We start from the raw sequence: 22,210 nt of genomic DNA, 5'->3' as shown, positions 1-22,210 counted from the left end.
AGGGGGGGAGGGAAATATATGTTAAAAAATAAAAATATAAGCAACTGTCTTTGTGACTTCTTCACTCTTGAACCAGCCGATCGATCTCAATCAAATTTTCAACATAGATGAGCTTCGGACTTGGGGTGGTTTTATCAAATCAGTTTAACGGTAGAACTTACGGGAGGGGGAAGAGATGTAAAATGTACAAAAAAAAATTAATAGCAATTGAACCGCCCGACCGAACTCGATCTCATTTTCTACATAGATGAGGATCGGACCTGAGATAGTTCCTGTTATATCACTTTGACGGTGCAGTTTAGGGTAGAGGGAGGAGTCAGATATTTAAAAATGATCGAAAATGACCGATATTAAAATGGAATCTATAGTTTTGGGAATCGCTGAGATAAACAACGATACTTCCGATGCTGTTTAAATCAAAATTAAGCCCCGTAGCTTGGTGGAGGGGAAGGAAGATATATATATATAAAAATGATCGAAAATGACGAATATTATTGTCGAATCCATAGTTTTCCAGTTCGCTGAGTTGAATACTGACACTTTCGATACCATTTACGACCAAATTCAACCTCATAACTTGGAGGAGAGGGAGATATATAATAATCAAAAATGACCAAATATTAGTATCGAATCCATAGTTTTCGGCGTCGCTAAGGTGAACAGTGATACTTCCGATCACGTTTAAATGCAAATTCAGCACCGCAACCTGGGTGAGGAACGAGATATATAAAAATTATCCAAAATTACCATTATCAATGTCGAACTCATGGTTTTGGAGGTCATTGAGATGAACAATGACACTTCCGATGCCGTGCTTCGCAACATGGGAGAGGGGAAGATATATAAATTTATTGAAAATGACCGATATTAGTGCCGAATCCATAATGTTAGGTGCCTCTGAGACGAACAGTGACACTTCTGATGCCGTTTAAATCCAAATTCAGCCCCGCAACTTGGGGAGGAGGAGGGGAGAGAAATATAAAAATAATCGAAAACGACCGATATCAGAGAGCGCTTTACTAACAGTAAAAAGTGACTGACTAACGAAATATGTTATTATTTTGTAAGTTTTAACCCAACGAAGTGGGTAATTGATGCTAGTAATCCATATTCATAAGTGAGACTTCAAATAACTTGGAGTTTAATGCCGTTATTTTGTATTCCCAATACAGGTCAACAGTATTTATATAAATTGAGTTTACACAAAAGACATACGTAGACAATTGAATCGTTTTCAGTTTAAACTCAAATTATTCTAAAATATTAAGAGGTTTAATTATAATAATTATTTTTTAATTTTTTCTCTTTTTTAGTCAATATTGTTAAACATATCATCATCATCATCATCATAGCTATTCTGCCATTATTGGCAGATTACTTACTGCAACTGACAAGGTTTGACGTTCGGTGGTCCTCAGCTAGTCTCTCCGTCTTGACGTGGCAATTTTCTGTTTTAATACCTTCCTTCAACTACAGTCTCTTTCGCTCCCTCCCTCTCTTTCCTTCCACAATACCATCAAGCACGTCCGTCATAATACAGTTTCTCCTCAGCCAATATCCTAACCAGTTTCTCTTCCTCCTGTTATCGATATCTAAAATAATTCTTTTTTCCCGTACTGCTAATATTTCTAACACCTTCTCATTTGTTTTCCGTTCAACATAGCTAATTCTCTCCTTTTTTCCCCTCTATGCCGATGTTTCGATAGCCTGCAATTTTTTCATCGTTTTTGCGTAATGTGAATGTTTCTGCCCCATAGAGTACATATTGGAATCAGTAAAACAAAATTTCAATATTTAAATGGAAGTTTGTTTAATACAAAGATTAGCTAATCGAGGTTGAAAAAAAAATGACGCCTGAAGAGTGTAAAAATAATTTTGCAATTCATGGTATTTTAATAATCTGTGCGTTTTGATTTTCTTTCATGTGTCTCAGGAGTAGACTCACCAATTTGGGAACCAGTGGAGTATTGGATCTGTTAAAAAAAAATAATAAACAGATTACGAAACGTTGTGATTTAGGCATATCTTACAAGTAGTGAAGCGTGGTCACGAATTAAAAAAAGGAAAGGTCATTGTTGTACACTACGACGTTAAACTACATTACATGTAGAAACATACATTGTATTTCCGTTACTATTGGCGCACTGTAAAGTTTATTACCCCTTATATCCATAGTAAAATTTACCAATGAAAAGTTTGGAGTTCTTAAATGCAAGACTTGCAAGAATCTTGCATGCAAGACCAAGATCACCCCGGTCTTGGTCTTGGTCTTGCATTTGCTCATCACTAATTACGATGCTGTACGCAGAATTTTGCGAAGACTGGTACGGAATGACCAGGGCCGGATTTAGCATTTTGGCGCCCCTAGGCTCAATAATTTTTTCCGCCCCCTAGTCTGGTTAAAGTTACTTTCCAAAAAACCTTTATTAAAAAATATATCAGGCCTATATGTTAATTGGTTATACACCACTCCACGATACAATTTTATGATTGCAAGTTTTTTGAGGAATTTACTTGGTTCTGGGCTTAACAAAATACCGTTAATATATTAACAAAAGATTGGTGAATAACTTTGGTTTTGTTCAATTTAGCCATTTGGGCAAATAAATAAATAAATAAATAAAAAGACTCTGTAATACATTATAAAATAATTTTAATCTCAGAAACACAGCTTACATGAAGTATTTTGATAACGTGACACAAAAACTGTGTTTTAAAGTAAAACTAGATATTTTCTATGTACAAATAGTAAATTGTACTACCGTAGTATAAAAAATGACATTTTTCCGTTCGATTACGAGATTGCCGCTCAACGACATCCCTACAGCCAGTTCTCCCGCGTTTGAGATCAATGTTGTAACGAAGTTGATGCATAGTGTTGAAAAATAGTTTAACTTTACCAACAATTATTTGTTCCAATGAACTTCAAAATCAGAATGCTTTATTAGCCTGATTTTTTAAAAAATTAATTCAAAAAATATGTTAAGTTATGGCTATGTATTTTTATTTCTAGATATTTTTTTAAAAATTTTTTTCTCTCGGTATTTTTTTTCCCCTGGTAGCTTGCGCCCATAGGCCCGGGCCTATTGGGAAATCCGGCCCTGGGAATGACAACACAATACATAATCGATGGTATACCATATAACTTCTATACTGATTACGATTTTTTATTATTCACATAAGTCTTTGGGAAGGGGAAGGGAACATTCTTTAAACAGCAACAGCTCAATCAGTTTTAGAAGTGCAGGTACAAGAGATAGTTTCACTTTGTAAGTTTTTGTTTTTTAAATACCAGTACATAGTACAGTTGAATGGAAATAATACATTCTTCGCTTCGCAGTTCATAAATGCAATTTCGTCTGCAGCAGCATATTGCGTGGCTCTGCGTAGGTTAATGGTTGGGAATTAGTTGCTGGAATATCAAAGTTGGATAAAAAAAAAATATATATATATATACGTTGGAGTAAAGTGTTAAAACTATGCGTTTGACAACCAGACATTTTCCATCATTTATCATACAGTTCTGATCGCAATTTTACTTTTTCGTAAGTGTTAGGTTGCCAATTGTGTCGTTGGCAAATACGCTTGCAGGTGGTGAATTACGTCGTAGAGTCAACGTCGGTGGTTGTCTACTCTACTGTTTTGCACTGTTTGTGCTGCTGGATACTGTGTTTCAATAGTTTTTTTTTTTTTTTTTAAAAAAAAAGAAACTAGTATTATTTCAATCTCATAGCCATTAATGCAGCTGAGGTATGAGGTTCAGTGCCCGGAAACACCACTTGCCCATCGACTGTTGTATAATCTTTGTATCTGACCTCAGCCAGCACTTGCATGCCCAGTCGCCGAGCTATGTTCTGGGAGTAGATGCTAGTGAAGACACTTTTAGTCACCGGAACATTCATCTCCTTTGCGACGTTGTTCATGGCTAGCATAAGAATTGAACCAAGACCCATTCCTCGATGCCGTTTATCAACAGACAGCGCCAGACTATCCAGCGCAGATGTCACTCCAAAATGCTGGAACACGTCCACCTGAGATTCCAGGTACTGCAAAAGCTGGGCTATCTTGTCAGTCTCGCTGCCACAAGGTGCATCCGTGAAGACTTCGCTGCAGAAGAAAAAAGAGATTTTAGTACACTGTTCGACTAATATACATCAGCACAGACAATGTTTTAACATTAAGTTCAAATTTACTTTAAAGACCGAAGAAATACAATGTGAAATTAATAAAATAGTCGAAGAATATATTTGCAATTCTGGACACAAATGCATGAAATACGATTCAAAATATATTATCCTATGTTTTTATTGGGTTAAACTCAATAATACAAATCTTTGAATAAATTTTATAAAGCCCGTAATAAAATAATCTCACATTGCCATCGAAATTAATGGTTGCTACTAGCTGGCGGAGAAACAGTCTTAATGTTCTTTATATCAGGAATTACTTTTTCTTTGAAATAAACTGTATTTTAATGAAATGATTTTAATTGAATTTTGTTCACAATTTGTTGTGTCCACTGATTTTTCAAAATGAATTTGCATTATTTTCTTCGGTCCTCGCGTTTCCTGTAGGAGGTATAACCATAGTAGGAGACATTTTTGACTCACTGAGTCCCAGTGTAGCCTACAGAAGACATAGACCCCCCGACATTGACAATACTGTAACCCTTGTGCGCCAAGCTATAGACGGAAACAAATACAAAAATACATGAAATTCTCACCAAAAATGTGCTCAGGACCGAAGAGGAAGGAATATATAAGACGAGATCTACGTTTGAAATGGAATCTGACCAGTGGCGGATCCAGGGGAGCGATCGGGGCAATTCCCCCCCCCCAGAAGGGGAAATTTTATTTTATTTTATATATAAATAAAACCCATCCCAGAGTTCGGAGCTTTTAAAAGTAGCTCTAAGTAGCAGTATTACAACACACCAATCCCCCAGAAGTCCCTCCTGGATTCACCCCCTGAATCTGACCACTGTAGTGTGTTTGATCCGGGACGAGATGAATCAACAATATGCACTCTGTTCACCAGACCAAGCAAAAAAGAAAAACAATCTACAGTAGAATTTGTGACTGTGAGCTTGTGCAGATTATGCTTTGAGGTGATTGAGCACCTTTTAGAATTCCAAAATATTATGCTACGCATCATAAGTGTTGAAAGTCTTACAAAACGGCTATATCTGTTTGTCGACAGATGTCAGAATAAAAATAGTAAGAGATATCGAGAAGCGGTTTTTTTGCAATCGATTGAGCGTCCCAAGAATAGGTTCCATCTAGTTTATTAAACCTCTGTTCAAACGGGGATTGGTTAATATGAACCATTTCCGGTTTCAATGTTATCGCCATAGAATGAAAATGGCAACAGATAGCGAGAAGCAATTTACTGCAAACAATTCAACTTCTCAAACAGTGGCGGATTCAGCCTGCGGTCGGGGGGCTTAGACCTCGCAATTTTTTTTTTGAGTAATAAAAATAATTTAAGTTATTATTTATATATTTTGAAAGTTTCTACTAAACCTACGATATAGCTATCATAGTCTCACAGTCTGGGCTCTGGTTGGCCCGTCCCCATTTTTTTATCGCCCCTTGTCTTAAGGCAACATAATATAATTTTCCGAAACACATTACCAAAACCAAAATGATTCAAATTTATTATTACTTCTGTCTCAATATTGATTTCCAAAGAGCAAAAACGGTGACAGATATCGAGATGTGGTTTTTGCAATCTATTTATCGTGTCAAGGGAAGATTCTATCAGCTCCCTTAACCCTCTATTTAAGCCGAAAGAGGTTCAAATGAACTATTTCCGGTTGCAATCTCTATCGCTATAGAACAAAAACAGCAAGGAATAGGTGTAAGTTCATGGGCGACATAACACCATCTAAAATGTAACGTATATAGAAATCACCATTTAAAATGTAACGATTAATTTATATTATACATATATTTTACGTTACACTTCAGCCCACAGTCTGTGTGATTTTTAAAATATGTCAATACGATCAAATCATATAAAATCAGGCACGACAACTTATATCACTATTACCCAGGGGCTGCTAAATATGCAATTCCAACTGACATTGGTCGCTGGAAGTGTGACGTCACGCGGAAGAGAGGAAATCGCGTCTTCTGCTTTTAGCATATACTTTTTGTATACTCCGAGCATATTCTAACTTCATTTGATTGTTGAAACTACATAGAGACAAAAATATTACTAATTCTAACACTACAAATACGCAGGGTAAATTGCTATATTATAATAAATTTATATTAATGTTATGATCCATTCATTGTTACTGTTTTATGAATATTGATAGGAGATGTTAGTGATAATTCTAATTGCAGCCCTCAGAAGTCACAGAACCCGGAACGCATTGATCGTTTTTCCTTGCACTGTGTTTCTTCATTGTTTGGTTTTTTTTTTTTTTTTTTTTTTTTTTTAGATTGAGATTGCTCTTGCGAATGTTCTTGTTTTTACGTGTTGTTACTATATTTTGGGTTTAGTTCGCGGAAAATGTGCCCGAACAAATTTCGTAAGCGCGAGTGCCAGGAGGTTAATAACTGCAAGTCTCATTAGAGGATCTCAGCCAGAACCTGGGTAAGCACGAGCCTAAATGAAGGATGTGAACCCAAGCAAAAATGAGTACAAGCCCTACTAACGCCAGTGAGCTCGAGTACCACTGAGTGTTGAAGTCTGAGTCCAAGTAAGCGCTTGCCCGAAAGAGATCAGAGAGCACGAGCTCCAAGGAACCTAGTTAGTGCAAGCCTCATTGAAAGATATGAGCCCGGGGCCAAATCAGCACGAGCTTCAACGAGAATAATGAGCACGAGCACACTAAAGGTAATGAACCCGAGCCCACATTAGTGAAAACCGCGCTGGTATCAGTGAGCTCGAGTTATATTGATGGTACTGAGATCGAGCCCAGCTGACGGAAGTGAGCCAAGACAAGTGAGCACGAGTCCAATCCAGATTAGTGTGCCCGAATCCAAGCAAATGCGTGACCGAAGGAGATTAGAGAGCGCGAGTTCCAAGAGCCTAGTGAGTTCGAACCTCATTAAAGAATGTGATCCTAGACCAAGAAAACTCAAGCCTCAACGAGAATAAATAGCGCAAACCCCACTGAAAATATGGATCCCGAGCCCACATTAATACACACTGGTGTCAGTGAGTTTGGGCCCGATTGATGAGTGAGTTCGAGCCCAGTTGACGGAAGATACCACGCGCGAGTGAGCAAGAGCCTAATTAAGGTTAGTGACCCCGAACCTAACTAATCACGTGCTTGATCGAAATAGATTAGGGTGTGCGATCTCCAAGGAACCTAGTGAGAGTGAGCCTCACTGGAATATGTTAGATCGAGACTGAGTAAACGCGAGCCTCATTGAAGGATATGAGTCCGAGCTTGAGTAAGAGCGAGCCTTAACGATAATAGTTAACGCTTTCCCCACTGAAAGTAATAAACTCAATGCAAGCCCCACTGACGTCATTGAGCACGAGGTCATTAATGGTAGTGACCCTTACTCTAGTTCACATTAGTAAGCCCGAGCTTTGTTGAGTGTAGTGAGCCCAAACCCAATAAACGTGTACCCCAATGAAATTAAAATGAAACTGAAATGAAAGTCTACGTCCCACTATTATGCCGGTTAGGCTAAAGGAGACGGTGATTATGAGAAATTAATGAAATGGTGGAATGAAGAAGGTGGGAATAACCGGGAGAACCCCAAGAAACCCACAAGCACGGTGTTTGTCCACCATAAGGTCCACACGGCGTGAGCTGGGATCGAACCAGGGACCCCAAGCACCGGAGGTGAACGCTCTACCACTGAGCCACCGCGCCTCCACCCGCAATGAAATTAGTGAGCACGAGCTCCCAGCAGTCTAGTGAGTGTGATCAGGGCTGGATTTAGGGGGGTGCACTGGTGTACGTGCACCCCTTCGTTGTAAATATACACTATCTAAAATGAGAAGTTAGCAGTGAAAATAGCAACACTTTCCGAAACTTTCTGCCATCATGTTTCGTTTGGGTCTTAAAAGAAAACATAGCTTTGCAAAAGCAATACATTAAGTCGATTTTCTGAAGGTTGAAGGAAAATAAGTCACTAAGTAAAACAATATAACATTTGTCAAGTAGGACAGAAAACATGCGAGATTCTTTAAAATAATCGCCCCCCCCCCCCCGTTCTATGTGTCAGCGTTGTCAAGGGTAAGAATATTGTCACATGTCACTTTGAAGAGTTTCAGTGTGATTGGTTAGTTTGGTAATTATTGGTGCACCCCCGCTCAGAAAATCCTGGATCCCACCCTGAGTGTGATCCTTATTGCAGGATGAGTCCTAGCTCAAGTGAGCACGAGCCTCAACGGAAATAAGAACGCGAGCCCCATTGAAGGTAACGAACATGAATCCATAAGCTACACATGTAACCATTTTAAACATTAAAGTGAGTATTTAAAAAAGAATAAACGCAGTGAACACTACATATTGGCATACGGAAAACCTATTTTTAAGCGAGCATTACTGGCGGAAAAGAGAGCAGCCAATTAGGTTTGTCTCGATTATTATTATTATTATTATTATTATTATTATTATTATTATTATTATTATTATTATTATTATTATTGGCTTCACCGAGTTATGGGGACAAAATGGACAAATCCTCTTTTCTAACATTTTTGCTCGTCCTACAGGATCGACATCCATGACTCTAGTTATTTAAATTTCTTTCAAGTTCTTCAACTTCATATGTTTGAAAAATAAATTATTTTCTCTTAACCTTTTACTTCTGTTCGTTCTTAACAATTCCATGCCAATTCGATATATGCAGAGAGGAAATTGCATAAGGGTAGAACTTTTTTTTACAGGTAGCTTATGGAGTTTGTGTTGTAAGTCTGTCTCATAACCTTTCGGTAAGAAATCAATAGAATAATTTATTGGCATTGTTTACATCCATTCTATCTGCGAGTTTACACTGAAAAATTCACTGTCGTTGTACCAACAACATTTTACTAAAGGGGTACTATGTTGTACATGGAGTCTTCCTTTCTCAATTCAGACAATGAGCAACAACAAAGTTATTTTTGTTCATTTTTTGTCTCAATAATAACTCATTCTTTATAAATTTCACGCATCGACACCGTTTACTGTGTTCCCTACAATATTTGTTTCGTGCTCTCTTCCACGTGACGTCACGTCGCGCAAGAATTCTGGGTATTTTTTTCTCTCGATAGCAGAAAATGTGCTACCTGTAATACTCTATATACCTTGACTATTACCTTTATTCTCCAAAACCATTAATTATACTTTTCTTTTTCGGTTGTCATAGCAACGTCTAAAAAAAACAACTATCTCCTGTTATAGTAACGATTATACACATAAAATCAACATATATCTTTAGCCACTACGATTAAATCTAATTTCTTTCTATTTAGAATCAACAACATATATATTCTTTTCTTCTTCTTCTTCTTCTACACGACAGATTGTATACTTTTATGCACCGTTGCCCAAAATCAAGATATAAAAATAGAAGAAATTACAAAATAGATATACAATATCGTTGTATAGCGAGTAATTGGTTTTTGATATGGATTCAGTGTCCAAAGAACAAGTTATATGTTTGATCATATTACTATATTACCAGCCAATAGCTATAGATGTATTACTTCAAGTTTCAGAATTGAATTCCAGTAGAGTTTGGAATTCTACCGTAGCTTCAAACTCCGAAACGAAACTCAATTGTTATTATATTAGTATGTTGAACTTTTAATGTCGAATTCAAACGTTTCTGCATCAGCGTGTCACTTCAAAATATGTTTTTCAGATGATGTTAAAAAATACGCAGGGTTAGAGTATCAAGGCCTATCTAGGGTGATGTTGCGAAAGGAACCTTATAAAAAGTATCTCACATTTATACTATATAAAATAGCGTTCTAAGTTAGTTTCAAGGTTGCTTTTTTCCATATTTTTTTTTAAATAAGATACATTTCTTTGGAATTTATTTTTTGAGTTTAGTCTCCATGGTTTTAAGAAACGTGCTTAATTTATAACTTATACATGACTTATACATGATTATTACAAATAAGATAGATGCAGGTAAATAGATGCATGTAGATGCAGGTAGATGCATGTTAAGAGTGTTGGATTGTTTTATAACCTTAATTTTCATGAAACACAAACAACAACACACGTGCGTTGCAGAGTAGCTTTCCCCGCGTGTAGAAGAAAATGTGGCAATGATGCGACTCACTTCTATTTTTACCTTTTCCAAGGTAAAAGATAAACGTTTTACATAGAGGCGTATTTACCAACACGTGCAGGTAATTACGCCAAGTCTAGGATACTACTAGAAACCTTTTAAACATCTTGCAACTGCTTACATCGTCTGTATTATACGAACTCAAATATTGTTACACAACATGACTGAAGAAAAGACTAGAATAACCAAAGTGCAAGATGAAGATAAAAAGATAAAATGTAAATCAATACTCTCCGAAGTTCAAATTAAGTAAGAAACTGAAAACTTTCAGTCCATAAGAAGATAAACAAACAGTGTCACTAGTGTTGTAAATAGAAAAAAAACGGTTCGTATTTTTTCAGAAATGTACGTTTTTTTTAGAAAAAAAAAAACATTGCCTCTCGTTTTTTTTCTAAATTTCGTTTTTTTTTTTTCAAATAGTCATTTGTAATGCATCTTACGTCTATTTAAGTATGAAATATTTTTATGTAGGTGTAATCACCGTAAAATGCAACATAAATTAAACGCTAGATACTGATAATCTACAAATATTTTACAATTTACATGAATACCATACCTATTAACAATTCGGGTTTCAGCAGTTTTCATCAATATCAACTAAGAAATAAAAGTAGAAATGAAATTATGTTTTTTCGTAAAAGCAGGCCTTTAATAAGTACGAAAATAATGTCACGAACAGTATAAAATTCCAATAAGTTGTCTAAAGGTAAAAACTAATACTAATTTGCCTAATAGTATTTTTTCAAATGTCATATATAATAATTTGTCGATTAGATATATATATGATATGCAGAGCCGGTGTCACAGGGATTTTTTACCCCTGGAAAGTTTTACCCCCTGGAAAATTTTACCCCCTGGAAATCTTTACCCCCTTGTCGGTTTCTGGTAACTTCAAAGGAAAAGTCAAAAGTCACATTAAAAATTCATATAATTGAATGTGATCTCTCAGTGTATGCACTCACTTTGGTCAAGATGGCTTTAAATCCGAAGATTTGGTAGGGGGGTAAAAATTTCCTAGGAAATTATTACCTCCCTGTCGGTTATTGGTTACTTCAAAGACAAACTCAAATGTTACATTATAAATTGATACCACTCTGTAGTATCTCTTAACAGACACAGTCACTTTGGCCAAGATGGCTTTAAATCCGAAGATTTGGTAGGGGGGGTAAAAATTTCCTAGAAAATTATTACCTCCCTGTCGGCTATTGGTTACTTCAAAGACAAACTCAAATGTTATATTATAAATTGATACCACTATGTAGTATCTCTTAACAGACACAGTCACTTTGGCCAAGATGGCTTTAAATCCGAAGATTTGGTAGGGGGGTAAAAATTTCCTAGGAAATTATTACCTCCCTGTCGGTTATTGGTTACTTCAAAGACAAACTCAAATGTTACATTATAAATTGATACCACTCTGTAGTATCTCTTAACAGACACAGTCACTTTGGCCAAGATGGCTTTAAATCCGAAGATTTGGTAGGGGGGGGTAAAAATTTCCTAGAAAATTATTACCTCCCTGTCGGCTATTGGTTACTTCAAAGACAAACTCAAATGTTATATCATAAATTGATACCACTATGTAGTATCTCTTAACAGACACAGTCACTTTGGCCAAGATGGCTTTAAATCCGAAGATTTGGTAGGGGGGTAAAAATTTCCTAGGAAATTATTACCTCTCTGTCGGCTATTGATTACTTCAAAGACAAACTCAAATGTTATATTATAAATTGATACCACTCTGTAGTATCTCTTAACAGACACAGTCACTTTGGCCAAGATGGCTTTAAATCCGAAGATTTGGTAGGGGGGTAAAAATTTCCTAGGAAATTATTACCTCCCTGTCGGCTATTGATTACTTCAAAGACAAACTCAAATGTTGTATTACAAATTGATACCACTCTGTAGTATCTCTTACCAGACACAGTCACTTTAGCCAAGTTGGCTTTAAATCCGAAGATTTGGTAGGGGGGTAAAAATTTCCTAGGAAATTATTACCTCCCTGTCGGCTATTGGTTACTTCAAAGACAAACTCAAATGTTATATCATAAATTGATACCACTCTGTAGTATCTCTTAACAGACACAGTCACTTTGGCCAAGATGGCTTTAAATCCGAAGATTTGGTAGGGGGGTAAAAATTTCCTAGGAAATTATTATCTCCCTGTCGGCTATTGATTACTTCAAAGACAAACTCAAATGTTATATTATAAATTGATACCACTCTGTAGTATCTCTTAACAGACAAAGTCACTTTAGCCAAGATGGCTTTATATCCGAAGATTTGGTAGGGGGTAAAAATTTCCTAGGAAATTATTACCTCCCTGTCGGCTATTGATTACTTCAAAGACAAACTCAAATGTTATATTATAAATTGATACCACTCTGTAGTATCTCTTAACAGACACAGTCACTTTGGCCAAGATGGCTTTAAATCCGAAGATTTGGTAGGGAGGTAAAAATTTCCTAGGAAATTATTACCTCCCTGTCGGCTATTGATTACTTCAAAGACAAACTCAAATGTTATATTATAAATTGATACCACTCTGTAGTATCTCTTAACAGACACAGTCACTTTAGCCAAGATGGCTTTATATCCGAAGATTTGGTAGGGGGGTAAAAATTTCCTAGGAAATTATTACCTCCCTGTCGGATATTGATTACTTCAAAGACAAACTCAAATGTTATATTATAAATTGATACCACTAAGTAGTATCTCTTAACAGATACAGTCACTTTGGCCAAGATGGCTTTAAATCCGAAGATTTGGTAGGGGGGTAAAAATTTCCTAGGAAATTATTACCTCCCTGTCGGCTATTGATTACTTCAAAGACAAACTCAAATGTTATATTATAAATTGTTACCACTGTTTAGTATCTCTTAACAGACACAGTCTCTTTAGCCAATATGGCTTTAAATCCGAAGATTTGGTAGGGGGGTAAAAATTTCCTAGGAAATTATTACCTCCCTGTCGGCTATTGATTAGTTCAAAGACAAACTCAAATGTTATATTATAAATTGATACCACTCTGTAGTATCTCTTAACAGACACAGTCACTTTGGCCAAGATGGCTTTAAATCCGAAGATTTGGTAGGGGGGTAAAAATTTCCTAGGAAATTATTACCTCCCTGTCGGCTATTGGTTACTTAAAAGACAAACTCAAATGTTATATTACAAATTGATACCACTCTGTAGTATCTCTTAACAGACACAGTCACTTTAGCCAAGATGGCTTTAAATCCGAAGATTTGGTAGGGGGTAAAAATTTCCTAGGAAATTATTACCTCCCTGTCGGCTATTGATTACTTCAAAGACAAACTCAAATGTTATATTATAAATTGATACCACTCTGTAGTATCTCTTAACAGACACAGTCACTTTAGCCAAGATGGCTTTAAATCCGAAGATTTGGTAGGGGGGTAAAAATTTCGTAGGAAATTATTACCTCCCTGCCGGCTATTGATTACTTCAAAGACAAACTCAAATGTTATATTATAAATTGATACCACTCTGTAGTATCTCTTAACAGACACAGTCACTTTAGCCAAGATGGCTTTATATCCGAAGATTTGGTAGGGGGGTAAAAATTTCCTAGGAAATTATTACCTCCCTGTCGGTTATTGATTACTTCAAAGACAAACTCAAATGTTATATTATAAATTGATACCACTCTGTAGTATCTCTTAACAGACACAGTCACTTTAGCCAAGATGGCTTTATATCCGAAGATTTGGTAGGGGGGTAAAAATTTCCTAGGAAATTATTACCTCCCTGTCGGCTATTGATTACTTCAAAGACAAACTCAAATGTTATATTATAAATTGATACCACTCTGTAGTATCTCTTAACAGACAAAGTCACTTTAGCCAAGATGGCTTTATATCCGAAGATTTGGTAGGGGGGTAAAAATTTCCTAGGAAATTATTACCTCCCTGTCGGATATTGATTACTTCAAAGACAAACTCAAATGTTATATTACAAATTGATACCACTCTGTAGTATCTCTTAACAGACACAGTCACTTTAGCCAAGATGGCTTTAAATCCGGAGATTTGGTAGGGGGGTAAAAATTTCCTAGGAAATTATTACCTCCCTGTCGGCTATTGATTACTTCAAAGACAAACTCAAATGTTATATTATAAGTTGATACCACTCTGTAGTATCTCTTAACAGACACAGTCACTTTGGCCAAGATGGCTTTAAATCCGGAGATTTGGTAGGAGGGTAAAAATTTCCTAGGAAATTATTATCTCCCTGTCGGCTATTGATTACTTCAAAGACAAACTCAAATGTTATATTATAAATTGATACCACTAAGTAGTATCTCTTAACAGACACAGTCACTTTGGCCAAGATGGCTTTAAATCCGAAGATTTGGTAGGGGGGTAAAAATTTCCTAGGAAATTATTACCTCCCTGTCGGTTATTGATTACTTCGAAGACAAACACAAATGTTATATTATAAATTGGTACCACTCTGTAGTATCTCTTAACAGACACATTCACTTTAGCCAAGATATGATTTTATGAATTGATATTATACCCTGTTATCTCTTAACAGACGTACTGATTGTCGGTAAGATGTCTTTATATCAGAAATTTTATAGGGGTGCTTATACTCTTGTATTGGTTCTGTGCTACTTCAAGGATAAGGTCAAATTTTAACATTATAAATTGATGTTATACCGATTTATGTCTTAACAGACGCACTCACTTTGGGGACGATGAAGGATGGTTTTATTTTCGAAAGTTCATAGGGAGGTAATATATAAAGAAAGCTAAAACTTATTTTTATTTTAAAGGAGATGTTGAAATACCAAATTTGATGACTCGGGTTTAATAGAGCCCGAAAATGTACACGTTTTTATAAGATAATTTTCATACGTATTCTTCGCTTCCGCTTTGAAATTCCAAAAATCGATTCTCTGTGATATATCACGTCTCAGATCCCATGTACTGACCAAGCTTTAAGTTTCTAAGTTCAGCGGTTGTACATACGACTTGAGAATCTTCTTTTTACAAGCCTTGTACGTTGTTCTGGTTGCTAGCTCGCACTAGCTAGCTACGCCATTTTCAACAGTGTTGACAACTTTATCAATGTTTATTATATCTCCGGTACGGTTAGAGAAATCGAAGTGTTGTAAACGGTAAAATAATTTGAACGTTCCTTGCAAACCACACATGTAACTAGATATAATATTTACTTAAGATTTTTGTAAATAAAGACTTTCAAAGAATTCAAATTTTCAACCCCTGTAACTTCGTTTCTATTCATTCGAAAAACGTCATACCATGACCATGATATTCAGCGCTAAAGTTCTTTCGAACTATATTATCCTGTGCATCTCCGGTACGGTTAGAGAAATCGAAGTGTTGTAAACGGTAAAATAATTTGAACGTTCCTTGCAAACCACACATGTAACTAGATATAATATTTACTTAAGGTTTTTGTAAATAAAGACTTTCAAAGAATTCAAATTTTCAACCCCTGTAACTTCGTTTCTATTCATTCGAAAAACGTCATACCATGACCATGATATTCAGCGCTAAAGTTCTTTCGAACTATATTATCCTGTGCATCTCTGTTGTGCTGTGTCTGCGTTAGAGGCTTCTAAACTTCGGATGTTTGTGATACCATAATAACTTTAACTTGTAACACTGATTAATAAAAGTAGTATTTTAAGTTTACATTTAACATGGTTAGAAATGTGTAATAAACTGACGTAGTGCCATTTGAAAAAATATAAATTTATATTTGGTTGGCAACACTTGTGAATTTCTGTCTAAACCCGTTATAGCGGATGATCACGATAAATTGTCTACCATGTGTATATAGGGACAGAGAGAGGAATAAATTGCAACAACGTTGTTTTTAATTGAAAGATGTGTTTTATGTTTACAATCATTTATGTTATAAACTGTGTAATAGTAGTTATCAAGATTATAAGGCAACTAATATCTAATATTTTACACTGCAAACTAGGTTATATTTTGGAATCAAAGTCTGCTTTCTCAGTTGCAAATAACAAAATTTAAAGTTAGATTTACTTACCTTTGTTTCAAAAGATTGTTTATTCTCTATATATTTTTCTTCCTACGTGTTCCACACTGTCAAAAGAGTAAAATCGAGTTTCAAAATCAATATTTTCCTTTCGACGCTACTAAATCCTTAAATCTCGACTACTAGTAGAACAAGTCAAGAGCTGCTTTCACGAACGAAACTATGAAATATTTTTTAACAGTGCAGTGTTTCGGAGGAAAGTTTCTTCCTCCTTTTATACTAGGCCGCTAATATGTAAGATTTGAATTGTTCCTCTTGAAGTGCAACTTATACAAATTTCATTGATATAATAAGAAAACAATTAATAGAAATTACCACTTTGACACTGCAACCATCTTAAGACACCTGGGGGGCGCGGTGGCTCAGTGGTAGAGTGTTCACCTCTGGTGCTTGGGATCACTGGTTCGATCCCAGCTCGCGCCGTGTGGAGTTTATGGTGGACAAACACCGTACTTGTGGGCATTCTCGGGGTTCTACCGTTTAATCACACTTTCTTCGTTCCACCATTTCATTCATTTCTCATAATCACTGTCTCCTTTATCCTAACCGGCATAGCCGTAGGACGTAAAACTAATAGATTTCATTTCATTTTTTTCTTAAGACACCCTCGTCAGACAGCAAATCACGTGCAAAACATGAAAAGCAATTATTTCCTAGGAAAACAGTACCGACTATCAAGTTTTTGGTCATGAAGCCAAATTTTCGGACATAAAGCAATCTTGACCAGAATGATTGCGTCTGTTAAGAAATAACACGGAGTAGCATCAATTTATAATATAACATTTGATACTATCTTTGAAGTAAACAAATAACCGACAGGCGGTATAAATATCTCAGGAAAATATTACCCACTATCAAATTTTCGGACATAAAGTCATATTGACCAAAGTGAATGCCTCCGTTAACGAACAACACAGAATGGTAATAATTTATAATGTAACATTTGATGTCTTTAGAGTAGTGCTCTCAACGGGTCGGGTCGGGTCGGGTCGGGTTGAAGACCGACCCGACCCGAACCGTGACCCGAATTGACTGACCAGACTCGACTGACCCGAACCGTGATCCGACCTGATTGACCTGACCCGACAACCCGACCCGACAACCCGACCCGACCAGATCCGTAACCCGACCCGAGCTCACCCGATCCGAGTCGGGTCGGGTCGGGTCATGCGTCGCGTCGGGTCAACCCGATCTGTTTGAGAGCACTATGGTCACGACACTGGGTGAACGCCAAAATGCACTCACATTGGGAATTAAGCCCGGACCACGTGTACCGAAGTCTTACACGTTAACCACTAGCTAGATCGAACGGGGGATTTGTATATGCATTTTAATGAATATTTGGCACTTTTGAGGTTTGGTTATTTCTTTTTATAACTATTAACAACGTCCGACGTGGGAAAAAATTATTTTTTTTCTTGCTTTAGTTCTATGTGAGGAAAATTTTCTTCAAGGTCAGTGTTCTCACCTGCTCGGACGGCAGGGGGTCTTCTCGGAATGCAGTAGCAAGAGTCTCTTGGCGGAGACAAAAGGAAATCGTTTAATTACAATGATAAGGGTTGAGGAAACAGGAGAACACCTGTGATTTTTTCCAACCCTTCAAGTTTCATTCCAAAATAGGTTCTTATGATTCCGGGACCCGTGCTACTTTGATTTTTCTTTCTCGGTAATTAAAACGTATTTTACAGTATATATACTTGCACGTAACAAGATACATAAAATGAATTTTGTAATTTAAAATTTAAAAATACAGTATGATATTTAATTATAAAGTACTAATTTTATTTCATCACTTTCAGCCCTACAAATAAAATTCAAACGATTCGCTCCCTGGGTCTTGGTCATCAATACTGCGTCTTATTCTATGTCTTGCAGTCAAGTATTGGTCCTGCATTTCGTAGTCTTGTTGGTCTTTCATGCTATATAAGAGCCAAGAATGCTCGCCTCATCGGTACAAATGAAGACCAAGTGTGATTTTGATTATGGTCTTTCATACTATACGGAAAGCAAGAAAATACGCTCATCGCTACTTGGTGATCACCAAAAGAAGGCCAAGAGCCAGATTACTATGCAATTCGTCTTGCATATCCAATCTTTATCTTGTTCTTGTATCGATGTCCTTGGGCTTGGTGAAATAAAATGAAATATTCAGTTTAAGGTCCCTCGATTCTGCACCGAGGCTAAGGGATATGGTGACCATGAGAAATGAATGAAACGGTGCAATGAAGAAAGTGGGAGGAAACAGGAGAATCCCGAGAAAACCCACTACACGGCGTTTCTCCACCCCAAAGCCTACTTAGCACAAGCTGGGATCGAACCATGGACACTATGCACCAGAGATTAATTCTCTACCACTGAGCCACCGCAGCCCTGCTTGGGCTTGGTCGTCCATATCCAATCTTTCTTTTGGGCTTACTTAAACAACTTCTAGTTTTGTTCTAAATCCAGACTCCATATTGGCGTAGATATTAATATTACAGTCGATTGGAAAAATCAATCTTCCATATTTAAAAATTAAAGTACACACAATTACAAAAATAAGCATTTACCATAAAAATCTAGCTTCAAGTGTTCAAAATAGATTTATGGTTTCTATAAAATCAATAGAAAATTGCTATTTTCAATTAGGCAGCTAGTAAAAAACAGCAGTTTTCGACTCCAACCGAGTTTAAGCTCAACCTAAACTCAGTTGACCAAAGTGAACTGACCCGATTGACCCGATCCGACAACCCGACACAAGCTGACCAGACTGACCCGACCCGATAACCCGATCCGACTTGACCCGATTGACCCGACCCGACAACCCGACCCGAATGACCCGACTGACTCGACCCGAGTAGACTAACCCGACAACGCGACCCTTGCTGACCCGACTGACCCCACCCCACAAACCGACCTGAGTTGACCTGATCCGACCAGACCCGTAACCCGACCCGAGACGCGTTTCAGAGCACTACTTTGGAGTAATCAAAAACCGACATGTGGGTATAATTTCCTAGGATATTTTTACACCTCCTACCAAATCTTCGAATTTAAAGCCATCTTACCCAAAGTGAGTATGTCTTTTAATAGATTCTACGGAGTGGTATCAATTCATAATGCAACATTTGAGATTGTCTTTGAAGTAACCAATAGCCGACAGGGACGTAATAATTTCCTAGAAAATTTTTACCCCCTACCGAATCTTCGGATTTAAAGCCATCTTGGCTGAAGTGACTGTGTCTGTTAAGAGATACTACAGAGAGGTATCAATTTATAATATGACATTTATGTTTGTCTTTGAAGTAATCAATAGCCGACAGGGAAGTAATAATTTTCTAGGAAATTTTTACCCCCCTACCAAATCTTCGGATTTAAAGCCATCTTGGCCAAAGTGACTGTGTCTGTTAAGAGATACTACATATAGGTATCAATTTATAATATAACATTTGAGTTTGTCTTTGAAGTAATCAATAGCCGACAGGGAGGTAATAATTTCCTAGGAAATTTTTACCCCCCTACCAAATCTTCGGATTTAAAGCCATCTTGGCCAAAGTGACTGTGTCTGTTAAGAGATACTACATATAGGTATCAATTTATGATATAACATTTGAGATTGTCTTTGAAGTAACCAATAGCCGACAGGGACGTAATAATTTCCTAGAAAATTTTTACCCCCTACCGAATCTTCGGATTTAAAGCCATCTTGGCCAAAGTGACTGTGTCTGTTAAGAGATACTACAGAGAGGTATCAATTTATAATATGACATTTATGTTTGTCTTTGAAGTAATCAATAGCCGACAGGGAAGTAATAATTTTCTAGGAAATTTTTACCCCCCTACCAAATCTTCGGATTTAAAGCCATCTTGGCCAAAGTGACTGTGTCTGTTAAGAGATACTACTTAGTGGTATCAATTTATAATATAACATTTGAGTTTGTCTTTGAAGTAATCAATAGCCGACAGGGAGGTAATAATTTCCTAGGAAATTTTTACCCCCCTACCAAATCTTCGGATTTAAAGCCATCTTGGCCAAAGTGACTGTGTCTGTTAAGAGATACTACATATAGGTATCAATTTATGATATAACATTTGAGATTGTCTTTGAAGTAACCAATAGCCGACAGGGAGGTAATAATTTTCTAGAAAATTTTTACCCCCTACCGAATCTTCGGATTTAAAGCCATCTTGGCTGTAGTGACTGTGTCTGTTAAGAGATACTACAGAGAGGTATCAATTTATAATATGACATTTATGTTTGTCTTTGAAGTAATCAATAGCCGACAGGGAAGTAATAATTTTCTAGGAAATTTTTACCCCCCTACCAAATCTTCGGATTTAAAGCCATCTTGGCCAAAGTGACTGTGTCTGTTAAGAGATACTACATATAGGTATCAATTTATAATATAACATTTGAGTTTGTCTTTGAAGTAATCAATAGCCGACAGGGAGGTAATAATTTCCTAGGAAATTTTTACCCCCCTACCAAATCTTCGGATTTAAAGCCATCTTGGCCAAAGTGACTGTGTCTGTTAAGAGATACTACAGAGTGGTATCAATTTATGATATAACATTTGAGTCTGTCTTTCAAGTAACCAATAGCCGACAGGGAGGTAATAATTTCCTAGGAAATTTTTACGCCCCTACCAAATCTTCGGATTTAAAGCCATCTTGGCCAAAGTGACTGTGTCTGTTAAGAGATACTACATAGTGGTATCAATTTATGATATAACATTTGAGTTTGTCTTTGAAGTAATCAATAGCCGACAGGGAGGTAATAATTTCCTAGGAATTTTTTACCCCCTACCAAATCTTCGGATTTAAAGCCATCTTGGCCAAAGTGACTGTGTCTGTTAAGAGATACTACAGAGTGGTATCAATTTATGATATAACATTTGAGTTTGTCTTTGAAGTAACCAATAACCGACAGGGAGGTAATAATTTCCTAGGAAATTTTTACCCCCCTACCAAATCTTCGGATTTAAAGCCATCTTGGCCAAAGTGACTGTGTCTGTTAAGTGATACTACAGAGTAGTATCAATTTATAATGTAACATTTGAGTTTGTCTTTGAAGTAACCAATAACCGACAGGGAGGTAATAATTTCCTAGGAAATTTTTACCCCCCTACCAAATCTTCGGATTTAAAGCCATCTTGGCCAAAGTGACTGTGTCTGTTAAGAGATACTACAGAGTGGTATCAATTTATGATATAACATTTATGTTTGTCTTTGAAGTAATCAATAGCCGACAGGGAGGTAATAATTTCCTACTAAATTTTTACCCCCCTACCAAATCTTCGGATTTAAAGCCATCTTGGCTAAAGTGACTGTGTCTGTTAAGAGATACTACAGAGTGATATCAATTTATAATATAACATTTGAGTTTGTCTTTGAAGTAATCAATAGCCGACAGGGAGGTAATAATTTCCTAGGAAATTTTTACCCCCTACCGAATCTTCGCATTTAAAGCCATCTTGGCTAAAGTGACTGTGTCTGTTAAGAGATACTACAGAGTGGTATCAATTTATGATATAACATTTATGTTTGTCTTTGAAGTAATCAATAGCCGACAGGGAGGTAATAATTTCCTAGGAAATTTTTACCCCCCTACCAAATCTTCGGATTTAAAGCCATCTTGGCCAAAGTGACTGTGTCTGTTAAGAGATACTACAGAGTGGTATGAATTTATGATATAACATTTATGTTTGTCTTTGAAGTAATCAATAGCCGACAGGGAGGTAATAATTTCCTAGGAAATTTTTACCCCCCTACCAAATCTTCGGATTTAAAGCCATCTTGGCTAAAGTGACTGTGTCTGTTAAGAGATACTACAGAGTGGTATCAATTTATAATATAACATTTGAGTTTGTCTTTGAAGTAATCAATAGCCGACAGGGAGGTAATAATTTCCTAGG

At 36.6% G+C, this 22,210-nt stretch overlaps 1 protein-coding gene across 1 annotated transcript in view; it reads right to left on the bottom strand.

The window, feature by feature from the left end:
* Nucleotides 1-3,597: 3,597 nt before the first annotated feature.
* Nucleotides 3,598-22,210, bottom strand: part of LOC145669031 (arylalkylamine N-acetyltransferase 1-like) — a 44,518-nt gene continuing 25,905 nt past the window's right edge. The window contains exon 3 of the mRNA XM_081737378.1: nt 3,598-4,107. Within this exon, the coding sequence (XP_081593504.1) occupies nt 3,717-4,107 (391 nt within the window). The 3' untranslated portion in view covers nt 3,598-3,716. The remainder of the gene's footprint in view (nt 4,108-22,210) is intronic.

Source organism: Thermobia domestica, chromosome 13 (assembly GCF_964235325.1).
Source record: "Thermobia domestica chromosome 13, izTheDome1.hap1.1, whole genome shotgun sequence".
Lineage (NCBI taxonomy): Eukaryota > Metazoa > Arthropoda > Insecta > Zygentoma > Lepismatidae > Thermobia > Thermobia domestica.
The sequence above is the reverse complement of the archived record's forward strand: the minus strand, read 5'-3'. Positions and strand labels throughout refer to the sequence as shown.